Source organism: Sphaerodactylus townsendi, linkage group LG02, assembly GCF_021028975.2.
Source record: "Sphaerodactylus townsendi isolate TG3544 linkage group LG02, MPM_Stown_v2.3, whole genome shotgun sequence".
In the NCBI taxonomy this organism is placed as follows: domain Eukaryota; kingdom Metazoa; phylum Chordata; class Lepidosauria; order Squamata; family Sphaerodactylidae; genus Sphaerodactylus; species Sphaerodactylus townsendi.
Genome location: NC_059426.1, coordinates 101,561,396 through 101,585,134, shown reverse-complemented (window position 1 = coordinate 101,585,134; position 23,739 = coordinate 101,561,396). Strand labels below are relative to the sequence as shown.

The window sequence follows — 23,739 nt, the reverse complement described above, 5'->3', positions numbered from 1 at the left end:
GGTTGGTGGGCACATATTCATCCCCACCCACACCTCCCCTGTGCCAACCCAGTGTGAGGAAGTTGGCGTGGGGGAGATGCCTAAAGACAGATGCCCGTCTGAGCCACCTCCTTCCCACACCAGGCCGAAAAAAAGTACCCGTTGTCCCTCGGGGGCAAGAACTGTCCCTTGCACCCAGCAATTATGGACTACAGTTCCCATGATGCCCATAAAGCCCCAGCAGAAGAGTGCACAGTTGTAGTTGCCAGGTGGGGACAGCAAACCACAGTCTTGCCACTAAGTCTCCCAGGCTGGGCAGTACAAGTTCTGTTCCTGGTTAGGTGAATCTGCGGCAGGTAGAGAGTCTGGGGCTCGTTGGCAGGACCCGGGTGCTGAATCTGGGCTGGGGTTTCATGATTGGATCAAATTCCTGCCCCTTTTCTGCAGCTGAGGCAATGTGCAATAGGGCAGAGAGGAGGAAAGTTGGATCTAGGGAAACAGGAAGCCACTTCCAATTGCTCACTGGTATTCAGAGGGGTTGCAGTCAGGGCGGGTGGAAGTTTTGACGGGGGGATGAACCTCCCTATTGCTGTGGGGGAGGGAGGCAGCTATGCTTGCCGGAAGGATTGACATCAAGCAAGAATGAACTCTGTAGCTGCTCTTTGGGGATCCGTAGGGAAAACACAGTGTTAAAAGTTAACAGGAGTCTGGCTTGTGCAGGGATTGAACTACTCTGAGCCACCCCTGCCCCGGAGCCCCAGCCCCGAGTGCAGGGATGTGCAGGGACGCGGGGGGGTGCCCAAAGGAGGTGGTGTCCCCAGGCACCATCCCCCCCATATGCCTCTGGAGTACTCCTGATGAGATTGGGTCTGCATTGATGAAATTAATGTCAGGGGCATTCCAAGTCAGGGTGAGCCTGGACTGACATAATGAAAGAATTCCAGAAGGTTGGATGGTTCTTTGAGTCAGACAGGAGGTTTAAGGTTAAATTCATGTTAGAGAGAAAGAGAATGTGGAGCGTTTGCATGTCCTCTGCATGTCCTTTACACGTCTTTTGTGCCTACTCAAGGCTCCAGATTCATATAGCTGCAGCGTCAGGGAAGGCACTGTTTGCTGATATGATACTGGAAGGGGGAAAGCATGTTCTGGCAGACCCCTCAGTATCAAAATCAAAGAATTAAGATGTGGCATCCATCTTGGCCAGGACTGTCAGTGACACCATGATATGAGTGGTAGGGCATCTTAGAAAAATGTCCACCTCCTTTCCCCATCTTGCCATGGGCCTGCATGCCAACACTATTTTAAGTATATCAGCATTAAAAGTTTTCTGTGTAAAACATCAGTTTCACAATCCCTTTAAAACTATAGTAGTGGTTTTAAATTATACTGCTAGATCTCATTTTGAGAAGTAGAAAATATTTTGCTGGCAAGGAGACAAGTTGCCTGTGAAAAACTATTTGTCAAAGCAATGTTTATAGTTTTAACTGGTACATACATTTTTTGAAAGCTTGGCATATATTTGCCACATCTGATTATACTATAATGGCTTAATGTACTACTGAAGTTAAAATTAGCATTCTAGTAAGGTTCTCCCCCCCCCCCACCCCATCAATGTGACAGTTAATCATGTTTTGAGGCCCTGGCATGATACTTCTTAGAACTGCATATTCATAAACATGCTGCAAAGACAGATACTCTGGCTAAATGCAGTGCAACGTGGGGAGAAATGCTTGATGTCAAAAGATTGGTTTAAGTTGTCAGGAAAACAAGGTAAATGAACCCTCCATGGTATCTAAACTGTTGCTTTCATTGTTTGGTTGCTATCATAATGGGGAGCTCTTGAATTCACAGAGGTAAATTGCTCACAAAGGTAATTAAGCCAGAAGAGAGAAAGCATTACTCTCTGAGCAATGGTTCCATGCCTCCTCTTCTTTGGGGATGATATATCAATGAATGAGCATCATAACATGATACATTCTAAACAAAACTTGTGGGCAAGACTTGGGAGTGAAAGAATCTGTTGTTGTGGGGAACTGTATGACTCCTTATTAAGTATTTAAAATGCTGGTACTTTCCAACAAGATCAATACCAATTATATACACATGACTGTAGCATAATACTTACGATCCCCCCAATCCCCCATGAGTTAATTTGCTCTGTCACCTCTTGTTGCCCTGTTTCTTCATTTTCTTGTTGTTTTGCTCAGAAATCCTCTTTAAGTGCCATCAATATATCATCTTGACCCATGTGCTAGAAAACACATAAATAAATAAATGAAAAGTACAGAATGATAATAATAGCAGGACGACCAGAGGCACCTTTAGACCATAAATAAGGCTTAGTATTTCTAAAACTAAGTGTACAAAACTTTGGTGAATGAATTAGCATATAGAATGCACAGAAAAGAAGTGAAGGAGCCATGTTTATCTTACAGTTGCCTTGGGATTTAATTTAGTTAATGGGTTTGTCATGGCAGCAGTCACCTGCTTGTTCAGTGATGAATGAAGACATTCACAAAGGTCCTTTGCTTTTTCCAATGTCACACTGTTGGCTGTTATAGAATGTTTGCTTCAGATTTGTTTCAAAATGAGCATTTTTGATGAAAGAGAATCCTTTGCTAAGCATATGTGCAAATTACAAGAGAAACATACTTTATTCTTTTAAATCTGAATGTTGGACACCAAGTCCTGGACACATTCTTTAACCAAGCTGTAAGTCACTGTAAATTATCCATTGTGATACTTTGCTTGTTCAGGTGATTTCACTAGAGCTCTGCTCATGCATAAATTCAATTAAGATTCATGCCAGGAAAATCATGTAGTTTACTGAAGGTGTTTCATATTAATTTTTCTAATTGCAAGTGCAATTAGCATCATGTCTGTTTCTCACTCCTCTTTTACTGTGCAAAGAACTTGAAGAACTCTTCAAACAGTTATTTAAATGAGCTTGTCTATTCCCTGTCCCTATTCTACAGCCAATTTGATATATCAAATTAATATCCTTAGCATTTTACTGTGTTTTCCCATTGCATAGATCATCACAGTAACCCTTATAACAGCTTGTAAGGACAGCCATTATATTATTATGCCTCTATTGAATAAAGTGGATCAAGACTTGGGGGGTGGGGGGCAAGCTTACCTAAGGCCACCAAATGTGTTTGTAGCTCAGATGAAATATAAAGTAGAACACATTTCATTCTCATAATCATGATGCAGCACCAGCTCTTAAAGAACTTGTGTTGCAACCCAATGCACACTTATTGGAAGGTAAGCTCCATTGAACACAGAGCGATATCCAAGTAAATATGGCCATGGAGGAAGAGATAAAAGAAATCTTCCTCAAGACGCTTTAATGATAAATGTCCCACTGACCCATTCATCCATGTTTTAGGTACAAAGCACTTTGTTTTTGATGCAAGTTGGCATTGCACCCCAAAGCAAACTTTGTGTGAGAGCACAATGAGCCTGTTTATCAATTAAATACAGAATGATCAAATTAAGCTTCAAATGTCTTCTCTGGAGTGGAAGAGATATAGAAATATGTGTTGGTACACTGTCCTGAATGAATTCAGAGAAGTAGCTAGATGCAGTAATTTTGAGAACTCTTTTCTCCATGGGCATACATATTTTTTTTCCTCCAGCATACAGGGGTTTTAAATGATTCTTGGAGATGACCTTAGTTCAGTGATATAGTACAGGATTCCCAGCATCTCTTGTTTTAAAAGATTGCAAAGAAGCAGAAAAGAAATTTCTGGGAAAAGAAATTTCTTGAGCCCTTACACATATTTGGGAATGATAGGCTGAGCATAAGACAGTTTCACATCTTTAAACCTTAAAGAATGGGAAATGACATTCATATTTAGAATGGGAAATGACATTCATATTGGGAAAGACTAGTCTTCAAATACACCTGGCACAATTAATTTTGATCTCTTGGATTTAGTACTGATGTCACGTCTGCACTGTTTACAATTGACTGATGACTGGCTTTTAAACAATAGTGAACAATACAGAAACCATTATTTGCATTATGAAGAATACTGACCTAAATAGATTAATAACAAGATTTGGATTGTTTGGCTTTCCCTTCATTGATTCTTGGTAATTTATCTTTCCAAACTGCTGGTTTGGACATTACCACTCAATAGAACATGCTGTTTATGTTTTCTCAACGGGAAGTATTTGAAACTTAGTGAATAGATTTTGCTCTTTGGATATATGGATAATAGATTAAGTTGGTTTTTGGAGTGCAAACAGGTCTGTTGTACTGAGAATATGAATAATGTTGGTTTCCATAATTGCTAACATCTGGCTTCTCATAAATCTGTTAAATTGGATGGAAGCAAAATTAGAGTCTGTTCCACAAGTAAAGCAATTACATAGAACTTTTGTCGACAATATAACTCTATCTTCATCTGTAGAATCCTTTTAGTTTTTTGCTATGAAATCTACTTTTCTAATCTACACTTTAATCCTGCTGCATATCATGTATGGCTTAGAGGGGAACTTTAATTGAGCTGGGAGGTAATGTTTGCATCTTCTTAATATGAAAATTTTGAAGCAAAGGTATGGCAATATTTCTGCAATGATTTAGCATGAAATAAATGAAGGATTACTAAAAAGATAAGTGGGGAAAAGAAATGTAAAAGAAGAAGAGTTGATTTTTATACTTTGCTTTTCTCTATATTGAAGTAGTCTTGAAGCAACTTACAATCCCCTTCCTTTCCCCTCCCCACAACAGACATTTTGTAAGGTATGTGGGGCTGAGAGATTTCTGAGAGAACTATGACTAGCCCAAGGTCTTCCAGCTGTCTTCATGTGTAGGAATGGGGAAACAAACCTCCAGATTAGAGTCCACCACTCTTAACCACTACACCATGTTGACTCTAGCCTTTTACTATCAAAATATCCTTACCCTCTGTTTTCATTTTTTCATTAAAAATATTTTATCAACAAAATATTGCAGGAAAAGAAAAGAAAGTTAACAGTAAAATATAAATGAGATTTTAAAAAGAAAACAAAAGAAAGATTAATGAGAAGAAAAATAAAAATTGGTGGGAGGCGGTTTTCAGGAGTTCAACAGCTTGCTCACACTGCTGTTTCTGGATTTTTTCAGAACTAGTGAGTCTAAAATCCAGACCCTTCCAGTCCACCTGTCAAATTTAAGGTCCCCAATATCAGGGGAGGAGAGAGCTAAGAAAAACTTGCTCTACAGCTAGCAAAAATATCCCCTATCAGTAATGTGTAGTCTGGGAGCACTCAGGGGCTTATCCCAAGTGAAACTGACCCTCAGTTTTTATGCAGTTACGGCTTTTCCCTGCCATCATCTGCTAGCACCTGATGCATAGGATGAAATGAGGTCTGATTTTTTTAGCAATGGGCTGTCTTTTTACCGATGGGTCATCTGCCTTGAGGTCAATACTTTTAAGAAGTGCGGGGGGTGTTTCTCCTTCTCCACAGCATCATGGTGCATTTGTGCACCCCCAGACACCATGGGGGATTTTATTTTATTTTTAAATTACAGTATTTTTAAATTTAAATTATTTTTAAATTTAAAGTCCATCTAGTCCAGCACTCTGCTACTCGCAGTGGTCCACCAGGTGCCTTTGGAAGCTCACATGCAGGAGGTAAAAGCAATGGCCTTCTGCTGCTGCTGCTCCTGAGCACCTGGTCTGCTAAGGCATTTGCAACGTCAGATCAAGGAGGATCAAGATTGGTATCCATAGACCGACTTCTCCTCCATAAATCTGTCCAAGCCCTTTTTAAAGCTATCCAGGTTAGTGGCCATCACCATCTCCTGTGGCAGCATATTCCAAACACCAATCACACGTTGAATGAAGAAGTGTTTCCTTTTATTAGTCCTTATTCTTCCCCCCAGCATTTTCAATGTATGCCCCCTGGTTCTAGTATTGTGAGAAAGAGAGAAAAATTTCTCTGTCAACATTTTCTACCCCATGCATAATTTTATAGACTTCAATCATATCCCCCCTCAGACGTCTCCTCTCCAAACTAAAAAATCCCAAACGCTGCAGCCTCTTCTCATAAGGAAGGTGCTCCAATCCCTCAATCATCCTCGTTGCCCTTCTCTGCACTTTTTCTATCGTTTTGATATCCTTTTTGAGATGTGGTGACCAGAACTGAACACAGTACTCCAAGTGCGGTCGCACCACTGCTTTATATAAGTGCATGACAATCTTTGCATTTTTATTCTCAATTCCTTTCCTCATTATCCCCAGCATAGAGTTTGCCTTTTTCACAGCTGCCATGCATTGAGTTGACATTCCCATGGGACTATCAACTAAGATGCCCAAATCCCTTTCCTGGTCTGTGACTGACAGCACTGACCATTGTAGCGTGTTTGTGAAGTTTGGATTTTTTGCCCGTATTTGCATCACTTTACATTTTGCTACATTGAAGTGCATTTGCCATTTCTTAGCTCACTCACCTAATTTATCAAGGTCCGCTTGGAGCTCCTCATAATCTTTTGCGGTTCTCACCACCCTACATAATTTGGTATCATCCACAAACTTGTCCCCCACACTACCCACCCCTACTTCCATATCATTTATGAATAGGTTAAAGAGCACTGGTCCCCAAACAGATCCTTGGGGGACACCACTCCCTACATCTCTCCATTGTGAGAACTTCCCATTTACACCCACCCTTTGTTTCCTGTTTTTCAATCAGTTTTTAATCCACAGGATGACTTCCCCTCTTATTCCTTGATTTCTGAGTTTTCTCAAGAGTCTCTGGTGAAAAACTGAGAGAAAAATAATGGTATTAAAGAATGGGTGCATTGATATTCCTTAAAATGATTACTAAATTATTTCTGTTTTCAAAAGAGAGGAAGTAAACTATCATTGCCAGGGAGGTTTTCTAGGGAAGAAACAGCATTTAATGACAACATTAATGTGAACTGAGATTCCCATCAGATGTGAAGTGTGGTGGTAATTCTTTCCTTGGGGATTTCAATTTTGTTTTTAAAAAATCAACCTAAGGCAGGCACAAGAACAGGAGTGAGAAGACTAAGTTTCTCCTGTTAGATTTCATTCCATTACCCTTCGCAAGATGTTTTTCTTTTCCACAGTGGTTTGGAAGGGGACAGGTATAGGAAGGGATTATTAATTTGTATTTAGTGAGGCCGGAGATTTTAAAAACCAGTGTTGTTTAGCTGATTGTTGATCTACTGGTTGATCCTCTGTACAGGCACACCTGGGACTGCACTTGTGCAGGCCAGCCACAGAGCATTTTAGTTAGCATTTTATGAGCTTCTAGTCATCGAGTGCTCCCCTTCTCCAGTCACAAGCCTGGACCAGCTGCTCTTCCTGCCCAGGATCACATGACCTGGTGGGAGAGCACACTATCTCTTCCTGTATCTCCCTTTGCCACCACGAGGAGCTACCACTCAAGCTAGATAACAGCCCGCAGTGTGGAAGGTGTGAGAGACATGTGTCTGTACAGAGGAACACTAGATAAACAGTTATGGTAAGCAACACTGTTTTTTTTATCATCATGGCCTCTGTAAAGTCTCACATGAGAAATGGAAGCATAAGTGCTTTGGAGGTGTGTGTGTGCTGTCAGTTAACCACAGATTTCAATACAGTTTGACCCACATTCATCTCAGCGCTAGCATTGATGTTCACAGCATAATGCCTTGTAAAAGTCAAAGGAGGAGACCTCTGCATATGTCATTAAGGTCCACATGTGATTCAAAAGTGGCTAGGTATCCCCCCCCCCCGGCCCGCCCCCAACTGTTCAATAACAAGACTCTGGTTCCAGTTGATTTTTTTAACTATGAAACAGCATTAGGAAATGAGCATTTAGACTTCTATTGCCAGAACCAAACATAGTGAATATTTCAAGCACCATTATACCCCATACCTCTCCTATGTCCTGTCACCTCACCCTGCTGACCAGTTTCTAAGGGGGGATGGCACCTCTCCAGTCCCATGGTCTGCTAAGGAGAAACCATTTCCCCCTACTAGGGTCAAAACAACCTACATTCCACACTGCTGAGAGAGCTGCAATAGCAGGTGGTTAACAAGTTGATAACGGATTTGAGAAAAGGAAAGCAGTTTGCCCCCCGATAAAGGTATCCGCCCGCACTGCCCCAGCCCAGTAAAACACACTACAAACTTTTAGTGGATAACAAAATTTGGCCATAGCCTGAAATTTATTGACATAGAAGAACAGGAAGCAGAAAGCGCTGCACTGAAGGGGTGATCCGGGCAACTGGGTGCTGCCCGAGTGCTGTCTCCAGTGCAACCAAGTTCCTCGAGCCCACCTGCTGGAGAAAATGACTACAGCAGCAGAATTTGGGGGGAAAGAGTCCAGCTGGGCAAAATGCCCCTGTCTGGGTCCCTCCCCCAATTTGCTGCTAGGGGTGCAAGGCTTTATGTAGCCCACATTGGGCATTCCCATCACCGGCTTGCTCCATCCCTGACCTCTTAAGGAGGAAACAAACAGGGTCAACTACAGCTTTCCCTATTAAACGGATCACCCCCCATGTGAAACCCACACAGGCCATGACAAAAACACATGCATTAACAATTTTGAAAAACCAGGGACTAGGTGGGTGAGTGTCTCCATGAGCTCCAGTGGACAAAGAGGGGCCCGACCTGGAGGCGCGGCCTTTTAAAGCCTCCCAGTCCCAGCTGATCACATCATAGTCACGTCTCATGTTAGCAGGACATGACCACAAGATTCCCCTGTTTGTGTCCCGGCCCGCGCACATGTGCATGGCCGGGAATGAAGCAAGGCCATCTGCCCACTGAAGGGCAAGCAGAGCCAATGGGGCAAGTGCTCTCCTTCACCAGGGGGCAGTGGCGGTCTGTGGTAAGTTGCAGCCGTGTTTTAACAGAGAGGAGGAAAAGGGGGTGGTTTGAACAGAGGCAAAAAGTGAAACATGGCAGGATCAAACAAGGGTTGATCATGACACTAGGGCTCTAGTAGAGTGCACCCTAATGGCAATTGGGCAAGGAGTTTTAGCCTTTCAGTAAGCCAATTTAACTGCAAAAGTCACCCAATGATATAAAACTGTGATAGACACAGCAGAGTCCTTCTTGGGTCTTCCAAACACATAAACAATGTAGTGTCCATCCTAAAGGACTTAGTTCTGTCACAGACACAACAGAGTCCATCTTGGGCCCTCTGAAACACACAGCTTCTGGAAGGGATGATTGCTGTGGTGGCAGGAAAACCATTCCCTCCTCACCTGTTTAAGGGAATATCCTGTGCCCAGGCAAGCAGGGAGCCTTAGGGGGAAGAGTGTCATCCTTCAAAAATGGGTGAAGTGCTCTCAAAAGAAGCCTTAGGTAAGTACTCGTGGTTCCCCTGGCCTTTTTAGATGGTGCCAAGACTTGTCCCAGGGAGCAACGGTGGAAAATGAAGACTCAGTTTCCCAGGATGGGTCTGTCTCCCCAGCCCCTGGCTGGGGTAATTTCATGCAGAAAGGTGGCAGTTAGCCTTGTCATCCTTGTGTATCTTGTTTGAAAGGCACCTGCAAGCTTTGGAATAAGTCAATTAATCGCCCTCCCCAGAGCACACACTCAGCATGGTTGTAAGACATTGACAGGGTGGGACTGCAAGAGCGGCAACTTGAAAGGCACCATTTTACCTGAGCATGAGGCAGCATAGATATTTTTCAAGGGCTAAACTTGAAAACAAATAAAAACTTCTGAAGGACAATAAAACTAAAAACTCTAGCCCAAGCAGTCCAAAAGCAACTTTTGGTCTAACCTAGAAAGCTCAGCTAACAGCTCTATAAGAAGACAATCACTCCACGTGGTGGCAAAAAGAGATCTGGAGGGAGAGAGTGCATCCCTCCCACCAGGTCATGTGATCCTGGGCGGGACGAGCAGCTAGCCCAGGCTTATGACTGGGGGAAGGAGCAGTACTCCAATGACTAGAAACTTTAAAAATGCTAACTGAAACGCTCTGTACACACTGTACAGAGCCCATGATGATGGACCAATACTTCCATTATTGATGCCACTGTAGCACTGAAGGAGGTATAGAATCCAGAATTTCATTGTTATTTCAGTGTCTCATATTGAATCTCTTATGTTTGTGTGTAAACATTAGCATAAAGTGCAAAGCTTTGTGCTGCACCAAGATTGATCATTTTTCAGTGACTCTAGTATACGTGGTTAATTTATTTGCATTACCACTAAATCAATTGGTGCAAAAAGGGTTATGAAGTTTCCTGAGAAAACACACCTCTTTTTAGTATAGTATTTAATCAGGGCAAACTACCTAAGTTAGTCTCTTGCCTTGAGCACCCTACTAGTTGCTGCAGGTCAGCTGTGACTACAACATTTTACACACAGAAGTAAACTTTAAACCTTTTAAACTTTTTTTAAAATTTAAAAACTGAAAGTCTAAGCAACTTGTCACAGAATTAGTTGAAGCCCGATAAATTTTCTGTGTTATACAGATATTGATGAATGTGCCTTACGGACTCATACCTGTTGGAATGATTCAGCCTGTGTGAACCTGGCTGGGGGGTTTGATTGCCTCTGTCCATCTGGACCATCCTGCACTGGTGATTGCTTGCATGAAGGAAGCTTGAAACGGAATGGACAGGTATGGACTCTGAAGCAAGACAGATGCTCTGTTTGCTCCTGTAAGGTAAGTTCCTATTTGTTTTGTGCAGTACCTAAAGGTCTCTTGTATTTGCTTTATGAATAACTGAAGTCCATTATTTACAAACCTTTTTCCTTGTAAAGGCCACTTTGATAGCAATACATCCACTTTCAAAATAATGCTTATTCACATTTTTTTTAAAATCCTTGGATCCCTAACACAGAATCTAGGTTAAAACGCATTAGACTTTTTACTAGGTTGTCTTGCAAATTAATACATTCAATCTTGTAAATAAGCCTGTAGCCATTAAAAAAACTGATTTCAGCAAACAAAATGAATTTTTCCCACTGAAGCAAAAAAAAAACAACAACCACCATGTTTTTTATTAAGTATAAACAATACCAGAACACAATTTTAGCTGGTGAAGAGCCATGCTGCTGGAAGCTAATATGTCTAAATTCAATACTGCTTCACATACCAACAAACCTTAGAATTTTAACACATCTGATGAAACTTTGCTTCAAGTAACCTGACCATTTAAAATTTTTCTTATGAATCAAAAAGAAATAGTGTGTTCTGGAATATGACATTCTCCTTATAAAATCCTGTTCCTTGGATTGTCAATTTGGACTTCTGTTTCAGTTTTTATCAGCTAGCGAAGTGTCTTCAAGATTTTGATGGTAAACTTATCTGTCTTGTAGTGCAGCAATAGACTGCTTTAGTTGTTTCATTTTATTGATTGTAGTTATACATTGTATTGTTTTTATATATAGTGTGATTTTTAAACTGTTGAGGACTATCTTGATGTCTTATGGCTGAATAGATCAGGTATCTGTACTGAAGACTGCCTAAAAGCTCTGTAGAAGCCCCTCTGAGCTTATCAAAGGAAAAACAAATATGTGTAATAAAGAAAAAAATACAAATAAAACAAATCAGATGCTTACTTTCATATGTCACTGAATTCTATACTATCATTATTAATTATTAGATTGGCTTGCTTTCCGTTTCCTTTCTGATTGATGATGAAGCCAAGGAATAGAAAATCTTTTTTTAAATCTATCAATGGGAAAAAAGCACACGCGTGCACACACACACACACACACACACACACACACACACACAACAAGTTTTAAAAGAACATCAAATCATTAAAAGAACAACACAAAAACTAATATTCTGAATGTATATAGCTATATAAACAACTAACAAAAGAAATGGATCGTGATTTTCAAAGAAGTATAAACATGATATAAATTTCAGAAAGAGCAGTTCAACATACTTATTTCACTTACTATTCTTCTGTTCAGAAAACACTTTTAAATGTTAATTAAATAGTTACTTAAACAGCCTTGGCTACTAACATATTCATTCAATTACTGTAATTCTAATTTTAATCCCCAATGGTACTTTTTAAAAAGATAATTGATTCAGCAACATATACAAAATACAGTCCCCATTTCTCATCAAATGCATGTTTTGACTGTCCGTTTACAAAAAAAAAAGTCAATTTGGCCACTGTTGTATGTTCTCCTACTTTTCCCTCCCAAATTTCTGTGTTTGGGCAACTTTCAGCTTTTCATTACTCTGGATGCCTTAAGCAAGTACAAACATAGTTCTGTAAGTTCCTTAGGAAAGTTTTCTGGAAGGATGCCTAATGGAAAATTCATCTTCATTTTTTTTTTTTGCATTTTAATGTATATCTAAATCAGTACTATAAATTTAATAAATAAAAAAAATTCAAGTTCACTGCATATGATAAAATGACCCAACTGCTTCTTGGCATTTCCAACAGAGCGTTGAAGTTTATACTCATTTTCATAATATCTTTTGGTATCACATACATCTGTAAAACATTTTGTATCAGTTCTCTCTCAGTGTTTGGCAGATTGTAAATTTAATGTCTTTGGACCATAATCCCAACATTGAAAAGATATCTCTTGAAAGTTTTGCATCCATTTTACCATCCATTATTTGTATTTTGTTCCATTTCAGTGTCATATTTTAGCAAGATCTTATATATTTTTCCCAACAGGTGTTGCTTTTATGATATGAGCTAATTTTTTTCAAATTCTGTCTTGACTCTTAATATTCCTCCCTCTAATTTTAATATTCCTCTGAGTCTTGACATTAATTGGAAATATATTTATTTATTTTATTAAATTTATATCCTGTTCCCCCTGACCAATGTCGGGCTCAGAGCAATGTACAGACATTTTTAAAATAAGTATACCAATACAGAAAAAATCAGTATGTATGCATATAATTATCAACTTCAGATGGCAAGAAAATTTTGAGCCCTTGAACAACCACTCAGCCCACCTCAAACATAGACCGCCGTACAAGCATGGATGAAATCCAGACAGGGGTAACACAGAGTGGCAGTTGTTTAATGGTGATGCAGAGAGGTTGAGACATGAGATCGGGACATATGAATGGTCTTAACCAAAGGTCTAGTGCAGGGGTAGGGAACCTTTAACACTCAAAGAGCCATTTGGGCCCGTTTTCCACGGGAAAAGAAAACACTTGGAGCCGCAAATAATTTTTGACATTTAAAATAAAGATAACACTATATATATAGGGGTTTTTTTAACCTTTTACTCCGCTCATTCTGAGAAGCGCATGGATGCGCCTGCCCTGCTGCCTGCAGGGCGGGCAAGGATGGGGCCGGCGGCTCGGCTCGTGGAGCCACAGTGGAAGGGCAGAAGAGCCGCATGCGGCTCTCGAGCCGCAGGTTCCCTACCCCTGGTCTAGTGGAACATCTCTGTCTTACAGGGCCTGCAAACTGTTTCAGGTCCCACAGGGCCCTGGTATCAGCTGACAGAGAGTTCCACCAGGCTTTGGCCAGAGACCACCTGGGTATTTTATTGCAGGACCAGAGTGTCTCTGTGGACAATATGCAGTGTTGTGGTTCTGCAGATATGAGAGTCCCAGAGCACACAAGGATAAAACCAAAACTGTGATCCTGATTCTGAATTCCACTGTTAACCAGTTTCATCTTTTGGAGCACAGATGGTATGTGCTCTCTCACCAACAAACCAGTCAGAAGTCTAGCAGCTGCATTCTGGACCAGTGTTCATTTCCAAGTCAGTCTTGGGGTGGCCTGCATAGAGCAAGTTACAGTAGTCTAGCCTGGAGGTGACTGTCACATGGATCATGATGGCTAAATCAGGGTGGGATAAGTAGGAGGCCAGCTGCATAGCCTGCCGAAAATGGTAGAAGGTGATTATCGCTGTGTCGTTGACCTAGGCCTCCATAGAAAGGGAGGACTCTGAAGTCTATTTATTTCTACTATCTATTCCTTATTTGCTTTCTGTTATTTAACCAATTTTTATATGTGGCTTTTATATGCCACTGCCAAGTCCTAGGTGAATATATCTTTTAAGGCTGTGTTTACACACGTAGCAGCTTAGTACAACATCTTGGGTGGGCTCAAAGAAGGAGACAGAGTGAGTATAATTAATTTCATCTTTACTGAACATGCAAAAATTGCTCAGATCTGTGTTGCTATTGGGGAATTAAGATTTTTCTTCATGTGAAAGATAACAGGAGACTGAATAGCATGATTTTTCTTTGTGGGAGAGATGGCAGAGTTTGGAATATGTAAAGTGCTGTCAAGTCACAGCTGATTTGTGGTGATCCTCATAGGGATTTCATGGCAGGAGCCGTTCAGAGGTGGTTTGCTATTGGCTGCCTCTGAATGTCCTGAGAGTTTTTTTGAGAGAACTGTGACTGGCCCAAAGTCACCCAGCAGGCATCACGTGGAGGAGTGGGAAATCAAACCCAGTTCTCCAGATTAGAGTCTTCCAAGATTAGAGTCTGCCGGTCTTAACCACTGTGCAATACTGGATCTATAAAGATTGGAATAGCATCACAAACAGCATGTTACAGTGGCTAGGAGATGTATTCCTGAGGATTTATTTGATTTCCTGACAATTTGCATTGTAAGTGAGATTCTTCAATGTTGTAAGAGTATCGTCCTGCAAATGGTAGTCATTTATCAAAATCAGGGCATTAATGAGCATCAGGGAATCACAGAAAATAGTCCTGGTTAGAAAGTTTTAATTATTGTGCACCACCCTCTTATTTGCTTATAGCCTAATTTTAATTCTCAGACAATGTCAAACATGAAGTTACTATTGTACTTCAGATATCACAATGCCTGAGGAATTATGTTCTAAAAGCATATTTCCCAACAAGGGTGGTGGTCCTGGAGGATATACAACCCTTCACTTAGAACTGTGGGGTCATCACTGCCAATAATAAATAGACTCTGTGCGGCAACACTTGACTTCTCCTTGTCTTGCCTCTTCACTTTTAACAGAGAGCAAAGGAAGAAAACAGTAAGTGCTTGCTACCATTTGAACCAATCTCTATGACAGCTAGGAGTCACGGTTGTGAAGAAGATTGGTGGACAAACGATTGCCTCAGTGCCAAGGATTAGCCACCATTGTTCATGCACCTGTTCATTCTCTTGCTTCATGCCACAATCCATCCCTGTTCAAATTATTGATTTGAACAGGGAGAACCCAAACCTTAAGGGAGGGAGAACCCAAACCTGAAAACTCCTTGCTGAGAAACTCTCCCCAACTTTTGGAGCTTGTTCTTACCCACATAATTTGATTTCGATCCTAAATGTAACAAAGTCAGATCTGAAGATTTCTTGAAATACTTGCTTCAGCTGTCTTTGCCACATTATTTAAAGATGCCATTGCTGTCCTGCTATGTTGCAGTTTGGACCACTTGGGAATATCAGCCTCTTCATCTCTCCTATAGGGTGTTTGATAGCCCTAGTATTTGTGATTCAAGTGCAAGTTAAGTTTATAATGCTGTTTATTTTTATTCTAAAATAATTCCTGCAATTTAAGAAGCATTTATTTTAGTTTGGTGTTAAGCGCTATTAGAGGAACATACCCCAATACCTACGTGCATGCCTTGTAACTATCCTGATCAGTGCCTTACATCAGATGAGGAGTCACTATTGGTTTCAAATCATGTGCCTGAGCCATCATATGGAATTTTGCTCAGTGTCTCATTTGTGTTAGAGGTAGGTGTTGCAGGATTTGGTGGATGAGTCTCTAAGAATTTCTGCTTTTGTGGCTTTTCAATATTTTTAGATTCAAGAATGGTAGTACCTTAAATGATAACTTGGATTTGATTGCCTTTTCAATTCTGACTCTTTTCAGTGTTTCAGAATGGGTAACTTTTTAATTATTAGTCAAGAATATAACACATAGGGTCATTCTGCGCAGCACAAATAAAAAAAACCTGAGGACACTAAAATGGGTCTTGGGGAGGAACTCCACACAGCCTTTTCTCCACGGTGTCCCAGAACACCTTATTTCAGCTCAAGGCATCTTTTTTTGAAAACGCTTCAAAGTGTACCTTTTTTTCCTTAAGCTGCCTGCATGATGTCCCCTGCCTGGCTGTGAGGAGCATAGGAGCTAAGGAGGCATCTTATTTTTCATGCCCAATCATTTTTCTCTCTTGTCAGCTTTTGCCTCAGCTTGCACCCTACATTTTGTGTACTGCTGAAGGGATTCTGCCTGCTGCTGTTTGCTGAAGGTTGTCCCAGGATATTTGCTCTACAGGCTCCGATCCTGGGTGCCTTTCCAACCCAAGGAATATGCAGTTGTACTCAGTTCATCCTGCTAACTCCAGCAATATATAGTTTACCTTTTTATTTTCAATAAGCTGTCTGAGAAGATATGCAGACTCAAATATAAGAATCTTAGCCACTCGGAAGACTGGTCTACCTCCCATTGAGAAGTATTGGGTAGACCTGCTCTCTTGCGGCTGCACAAACCGCTTGTTGCTGTTCTCCTTGGAGGGTGAAGGGGAACCCTGGCTGGCTGGGCTTCCTCAAACCCCGGGAGGCAGAGGGAGCTCCTTGTTTGGGCAGTGACTCCCCCTGATGTCATTGCCCAAATAAGGAGCTCCCTCCGCCTCCCGGTGGAATGGACCAATGTTTACTTCAAAGAGCAGATGCATTGCTTGGCAGTAGAACAGCTAGATTTGAGTCCAGTATCATCTTAGAGACCAAATAAAGTTGCAGGATAGAAGCTTTCAAGAGTCAAAGTTCCCTTTGTTTACTGAGACTTAATTTAATCTGTTGTTTGTAGGTTAGACCTTTTTATTAAAATTAGTTCTAATACTGAATAAAAACAGGCTGCACTAAATTGTATGTTTCTAGTGATTTCACTGAAATCGTGTGGTTGTTCTGTTTAAAAAGATTAATCTGTTGGAGTACTAATGAAAATCAAACTTTGCTTGCATTTTTTACAGCCCAGTTCAGAGGCTGTGGTGGCAGGAGACACTCCACTGCTGCACTGATTGCAGAGGGCTTCCAGGGAGCACAGGAAGGCAGAAGAAAATGGAGAATCCCTGCAACCTGAAAGCCCTCCATAGGACTAAATGGAGTTACGCTACCCTTTTGGGTGGCATAAGTTTGAGGCCTGCACCAGGTGTGTTCCAGGGTCAAAAACTTGGTGGAAGCTGACTAAAGTCAGCTCCATCTCCAGGAACACCCCACCCAACCCCAAGACAGAGCTGATTCACCCCCTTCCCTCTGGATTGGGTTGTACAGTGACAATAAAGCTTTAATTGAATCACACATCACTTTCTGGTTTTGTGTTTTAAAAAAGGACAGAACTAAATCCTGAATTACTAAATTTCATCAGCATACTGTTTCAAATTGAAACAGTAATTTCTCAAATAGGGAAGGGCTTTTTGTTGACCATTCTAATAAAATTTGATGCAATTATTGGACTGGATGCCTGTTTTCATTGCCAATTCCATTAAAATGATGTAAAAGAAAATAACACGGTAGAGGACTCATTGAAGTTACCTGCAGTTTTTTTATAACTGTTTCATAGTGCTGTGTGTTTGTAAAACAAGGCATCCCGTCTGATAAGCAATAATATACAGCTTTGGCGCAGTGTGCCCTATCTTAGACCATGTGAAGACAGCACCATTTTTAATTTTTAGGTGTAAGTGAAAATGGATTATTTCAGCACTCTACCGGACATAATACATCAGCTAATCCCCTTTAAACATGCTGGTATTTGTTTATAAGTATGAGGACAAAATTTACTAAAACATTAAAATGCAAACAGCTTAATTAGTCAAGTGCATTCATTACTAAAGTAGCCTGAAGTAGATTTTCTCTGCTTTCTCAAAGTATATCCCTCAAGCTATATAAGAATTATTACTGAGCTGCAGAGCCTTATTGTGTTTAATCCTCTTTTGTTGTTCTGTTTTCTCATGAATAAAGCAGCTTGACTGGACAAATGGAACAGAAACTAGATTTCTTCTGTTTCTTGATTATAAGGGGTAGGGAGTACAGATTTTACAGATGGAGAATAAGGATGTTCCTAAAGCAGATGAAGGCTATGCATATTGATTGATTAATTGATTTAATTTAGAAAATTTATATGCTGCCTCTCCAGAGACCTGGCAAGAGGTGCCTTACAACTAAGATAATACTGAGCCATTAAAGCATACTCATTAAAACAAATCCATTAAAAGCCAACTATAACGAACAAGCCAACATCATAAAGCACAACTATTAAAAACAAGCCAATGCCATTTGAGCAGCCAGGGCATCACAGTAGGTTAAATACACACTGAGCAGCTTAAAAAGGTGTAAACAGAATAATCTTTGGGCTAGAAAGGAGACCATAAATGTTTAAAAGATGAAGCCCCTTTAATGTATTGTCGAAGGCTTTCACGGCCGGAATCACTGGGGTGCTGTGTGGTTTCCGGGCTGTATGGCTGTGTTCTAGCAGCATTCTCTCCTGATGTTTCACCTGCATCTGTGGCTGGCATCTTCAGAGGATCTGAAGATACCAGCCACAGATGCAGGCGAAACGTCAGGAGAGAATGCTGCTAGAACACGGCCATACAGCCCGGAAACCACACAGCACCCCAGTGAAGCCCCTTAGTTAAAAGCCTGTGCAAAAAAGAATATTTTAGGCTGGTATCTAAAAGACAGTAAGGTAGGTGCCAGGTGAGCCTCATGGAGGTGACATTCACAGAAAAAGTATTGTCTGCGGTCAGTAGCCCTTACCTCTGAAGATGGGGAATCACAGAATCATAGGATAGAATGTTAGAGTTAGAGAGGGTTGTAGAAGCTTTCTAGTCCAACCCCCTGCTCAATGCAAGATAAGTCTAAAGCATCCTTGACAGGTGTTTGTCCAATGATTGCTTGAAGACTGCCTATGTGGTGGAGCTTACCACTTCCCTAGGCAGCCAATTCCACTGCTGAACTACTTTTGCAAGCTGAGGTGTAGATCCACCGGCTCAAGCTAACTGTAAACCAACCCCTTCCCCCAAATTAAACACATGACAACTTTTGTGTGTGCAAAAATCGGCTTTACTTTTTTATTACCCAGATGTAGAAATCAGTGTTAACTTTGTTGAATTGCATCTTGTTCACATCCACCCACTTTTCCAATATGTTCAGATCTTACTGAATTCTATATCTTCTGCAGTTTTCACTACTCCTCCCAATTTGAAGTCATCTGCAGATTTAATGAGTAGTTTCTCCATTCCTTCAACCAGATCATTTATAAAAAAATATTGAAAAGTACCAGGCCCAGCACCAAGCCTTCTGGCACCCCCATCTAACCTTTCTCCAATAGATGAAATCTCACTTACAACTACTCTTTCAGTCCAGTTCTCCAACCAGTTTTCTATCCACCAAATTATCTTAGAGTCTAGTCTGCAGTGCTCTAGTTTACCCATCAGGACATGATGGGGATCCCTGTCAAAAGCTTTACTAAAGTCCAGGTAAACAGCATCGGCTGAGTTCTCATGATTCAGTGAGCTTATCACGATCAAACAAGGAAACAAGGTTGGTCTGTCAAGACCTATTGGGGACAAATTTGGACTGACTTCCCAAGATCATTAACTTGTACTTCAGATGTTTGCATATTGACTTCTTTAAAATCTGTTCCAGAATCTTGCCTGGGGCTGCATCAGATGTACTTGCCTCTGAATCATAAAGCAGGACTTCAGAAGAGAAACTTAACTGGAGAGCTGTACAGTATGAATGGAGGCAGTCCTTCAAAGGCATAGTTCTAAAAGACAATGGAACATTTAGTAGCATGGAGCAATTGGGACTCATTTCTGACATTTTCAAGAGGAAACTAATGTTAATAATAGGGTTGATACAGGTTTTGTCATGTTTAACACATTAATTGTTCTTGCTGCATCTTCTAATTTTTTTGTTCACAGTGAGCCCATTTTCATTTTACTAGTGTTTTGGTGGTCCCAAAATATTAGAACTTTGGTAATATAATCGCACAACAATCCGATTATTAACCACAAAGGAAAGATTTCTCATATCCATCTTTTAAACTATTAAAAAGTCTTGTTATACTATTCTGTTGTATTGCTATCAATTTATCTAAAGCTTTGATTAGTCAAAGGTATTAAATGTAATGAGTTCACTGAGTTAATGTGGTAGTTTCTTGTACTTTACCTCTCTTGAAGCAATTAATTAAATTATATGAAAAGAAGCAGAAAGGTGTTATCTAACGATGATATTTGGTTGTAGTCATAGTGATTTTTTTCGTCTTATTTCTCTAGCTGAACAGAAGATAGATTCCCTACTTGTGCGTTTTGTGCACATAGTTAAAAGATTAGTTAGAAATTGTTGAGGTAATTTTAGAGATGGCTATTTGACAATCCAAAGAGTGAGAGATTTGGTGTAGTTTAAAAGGCTATGTACGTTTGACTCTGAAATATTGGGGTCAAATTGTTCGCTGTGGAGTGCAAAAAGTACAGATCTGTACACATTAAAAAAACTATGAGAATGAGAAGTATGTAATTGTGTAGCTGTAGAATGCTGTGATAGAAAGCTTGAATTCTAATTAAGCCCACAGACCAGATACACTGACTTTATTTCTAATTTGCATAATATATTTAATTTGCCTAAATCCATCTGAACATTGGGATACTTTTTTTAAAAAAAAACCTTAAAATATAGAGAGTGTGATGGCAAGAAGAAACAAATAAGCACTCAACAAATTTGTTTTGACTGTGAGACAGAGGATCACGTCAGCAAAGATAGCTTCCTACATGTGTGTGTGTGTGTGTGTGTGTGTGTGTGTGTGTGTGTGTGTGTGTGTGTGTGTGTGTGTGTGTGTGTGTGTGTGTGTGTGTGTGTGTGTGTGTGTGTGTGTGTGTGTGTGTGTGTGTGTGTGTGTGTGTGTGTGTCAGATCACCCAGTACCGCTTCCAGTTTTCTGAAGCTGTTGAATCCTTAGCAGGCACTATCTATACATTTTCAGGTTTCCTGATATTAAAAATATTTACAACTGACATGCTGTTTGGATTGTTGTCCAAGTGAGTAGATAAAGTCAATTTGCTAATCAGCTGTACTTATTTTTATGTTACAAAGGCCTTCATGATAATTTAGGTTTAGACTTAGATATTGCTTGTATGACCCTTGCCTTGAGCAAGAATGAATGGCAGTCGGATAACATCAACTTATTCTGGATGTAGGAAGTTGTTTAGATCCTTTTTGATCTGTTTTTAGATTGGGTTCTGAAACTAAAACAAACTTGCTAACCATAATGGATGATTTATGCCGAGAGCTAGACAAAGGGATTGTTGATCCGTTGATTCTCCTGGACCTCTCAGGAGCTTTCATATTATCAGTCATGGCATCCTTTTGGACTGCCTTTCCTAGCTGGATTCAAGAAGCCCTACTTTGCAGATGTTTTTGCTCTACCTACAAGAAGGTAGTGCTGATGAACTGCTTCTCATCCTCTTAGCCTTTGGAGTTCTAGTCTTTCACAAGTGCATATTGTTCCCTGTGCTTTTTAGCATCTGCATGAACCTGCTGCCTGAGGATATTTCAGCTGGGCCGTCACCAATATATAAATGACACCCAGGTGTATCTTCCACTTCCATCTGATCCCAGGGAGGCATAAAACCCCGAGCCAGGCAGTGTAGGAGTGGCTGATAAACTGAAGCTTAATCCCAACAAACTGCAAGTGTTACTGATGAGCAGAAGTTCTGACCCAGGACTCTGAATGGAGTCGTACTCCCTTGGAAGGAGCAGGTCTGTAGTGCTTTTGGGCCCAAGGATACTGCTGAATAAACTGGTGGCAGCTGTGGCCAGGAGTTCCTTGTATCCACTTCAAATGCTTCAGCAGCTTCAGTCTTTCCAAGGCCAATGTGAACTCCTTGTGTTTAAGTCAGCAAAATAAAGCTTTATTAAACCTGGGATATAAGTCCTCAACTTCAGTCCTGGTAGCTGCCACCAGCCCCTTTCACTACCTAAACAGCTAGAAGCCAAAGGACAAGCTTTCAAGCTTCCTTGAACTAAAGTTAAAAAACTCACCACTGCAGGGTACACCACTTGTAGTGTGAGTTCACAAAGCAGCCCAGTAGGTGCAGCCCTGTAGGAATAGGTCCTGGAATTAGATTGAAGCCACCTGAAGACAAACACAGCAAGTTTACAAGCAAGCTACTGTCATTTCCCTGAGACTAAAGTCTGGGTTTGGGTTCAGAGTACAGCAATTATGTGATTACTTCTCCACTTATTAGGTAGTATGATGGTAGTTTGTCAACTTTAACATATCTCACTTTTTTTTTCATAGTGGAAGTCTAGAGCTTCCAGATCCTCAGGTATAGACAGTCCATTAAAAACTCAGGAACAGTGACGGAAATAAAATGTTGTGTCTGCTGTCCCATGGATCTACATGCCCCTTTACTGTGGTTCTCTCCCACCTGATGCCAAAATGGGGCTTCAAGACAGAGGAAACCAAAAACAGTTGAAAGAGCATGAAGGGAGTCAAAAAGTAGCTTAGCTGGCTTGACTGTAGTTTAGAGAATTCCTGTCTTTTTGAGCTTGGAGTTATGACACAATATGGTAAGCACAAATACAAAATGGCTGCAACAGTAAACAAAATGGTCACTGCAGGAGGTGGAGCCAACCACACAGAAGAAGCCTAAGTGCAAGGGAGAAGAGGGGTAATTTGATTAATTTACTAGCAAATTGTGATTTTAATTTCTGTTTTTTTAAATGGAGTGTATGTATTTTATGTATTCTATCTATGTTGTAAGCTGCCTTGAGCGCCATATGTAAGAAAGGTAGCTAATAGATGTTTAAGTAATTAACTGAAATCATTTTAAAAATACATTAGGAAAGATGAGTGAGAGGGAATAAAGCGAACAATGTGGTGGCAGCTTCTGTCGAAACCTTATTTGAATCTGCACTGGCAATTTTAAATTTAGTAGTCAGTCAGCAGCCCTGCAGGGCATTAGCCCCATCTGGCCCCACTGTTAGTGGGCACAAAAATTTTGTGTTGGCAGCTGACGTGGTGCCCATGGGCACCATGCTGGAGATCCCAGCTGTAGATACAAATTTCTTGACTCTCTACAGCATGTAAAGTTGTGGGCAAATATCTAGAAGGCCTAGAGTGGGCATTGAGATTCCCCAGATTTGGGGGACTTTAACGTCCATATTGATGACACCTCATCTGCGGCAGCTGTAGACCTGACGTCTTCCATGACAGCCCTGGGACTCTCTCTGGTCAGCACAGACCCCACACATCAAGCAGGCCACATCCTGGATTTGATCTTCAGGATGGGTGTGAATGTGGTCACATACTGTATAGATAGCGTGCCATGGTCAGATCTCTTTGTCCAGAAGACATGGCTGGATTTGGTTGCTCCCTCCAGTCTAGGCAATGGGTGCATTTTTGCTTGTCTGTGGAGTCTCATGGATCAAAGGCTACAGGCTCCCTGGATGACATGATCAAGGACTGGAATACTAGATTCTCCGGGGCCATTGACAGGGTTGCTCCCAGCATCCTCTCTAATCTCGCTCTCACCTCATCCCTTGGTATACTGAGGAATTGTGAGGAATGAAGTGGGAACTGAGATGACTTGAGTGAATGTGACAGAAATCTCATGACAAAGTTGCCAGAACATCTTACAGCCTCTCCCTTTTGCCTGCAGTCTTGGGGTGCTTCTGTATGCCTCTCTTTTTATGGAGGCCCAGATCACTCATATTACGCACAAAACATTTTGCCATCTTCGCCAAACTGACTCCGTACCTCTCCCAATCCGATCTAGCCACTGTGATCCTTCAACGGTCACCTCCAGGGTCGATTATTGTAATTTGTTCTATGCTGGCCTGCCCTTAACTGTGATCTGAAAACTG

The 23,739-nt window shown here is 40.9% G+C and overlaps 1 protein-coding gene across 3 annotated transcripts in view; it reads left to right on the top strand.

Annotated features, from left to right (window-relative positions):
- The window catches only part of NELL1 (neural EGFL like 1), a 678,881-nt gene that overhangs the window by 632,072 nt on the left and 23,070 nt on the right, over positions 1-23,739 (top strand). For all 3 annotated transcript variants that reach the window (XM_048483516.1, XM_048483514.1, XM_048483513.1), the window contains one exon: positions 10,415-10,608. In XM_048483516.1, the coding sequence (XP_048339473.1) occupies positions 10,415-10,608 (194 nt within the window). The remainder of the gene's footprint in view (positions 1-10,414; positions 10,609-23,739) is intronic.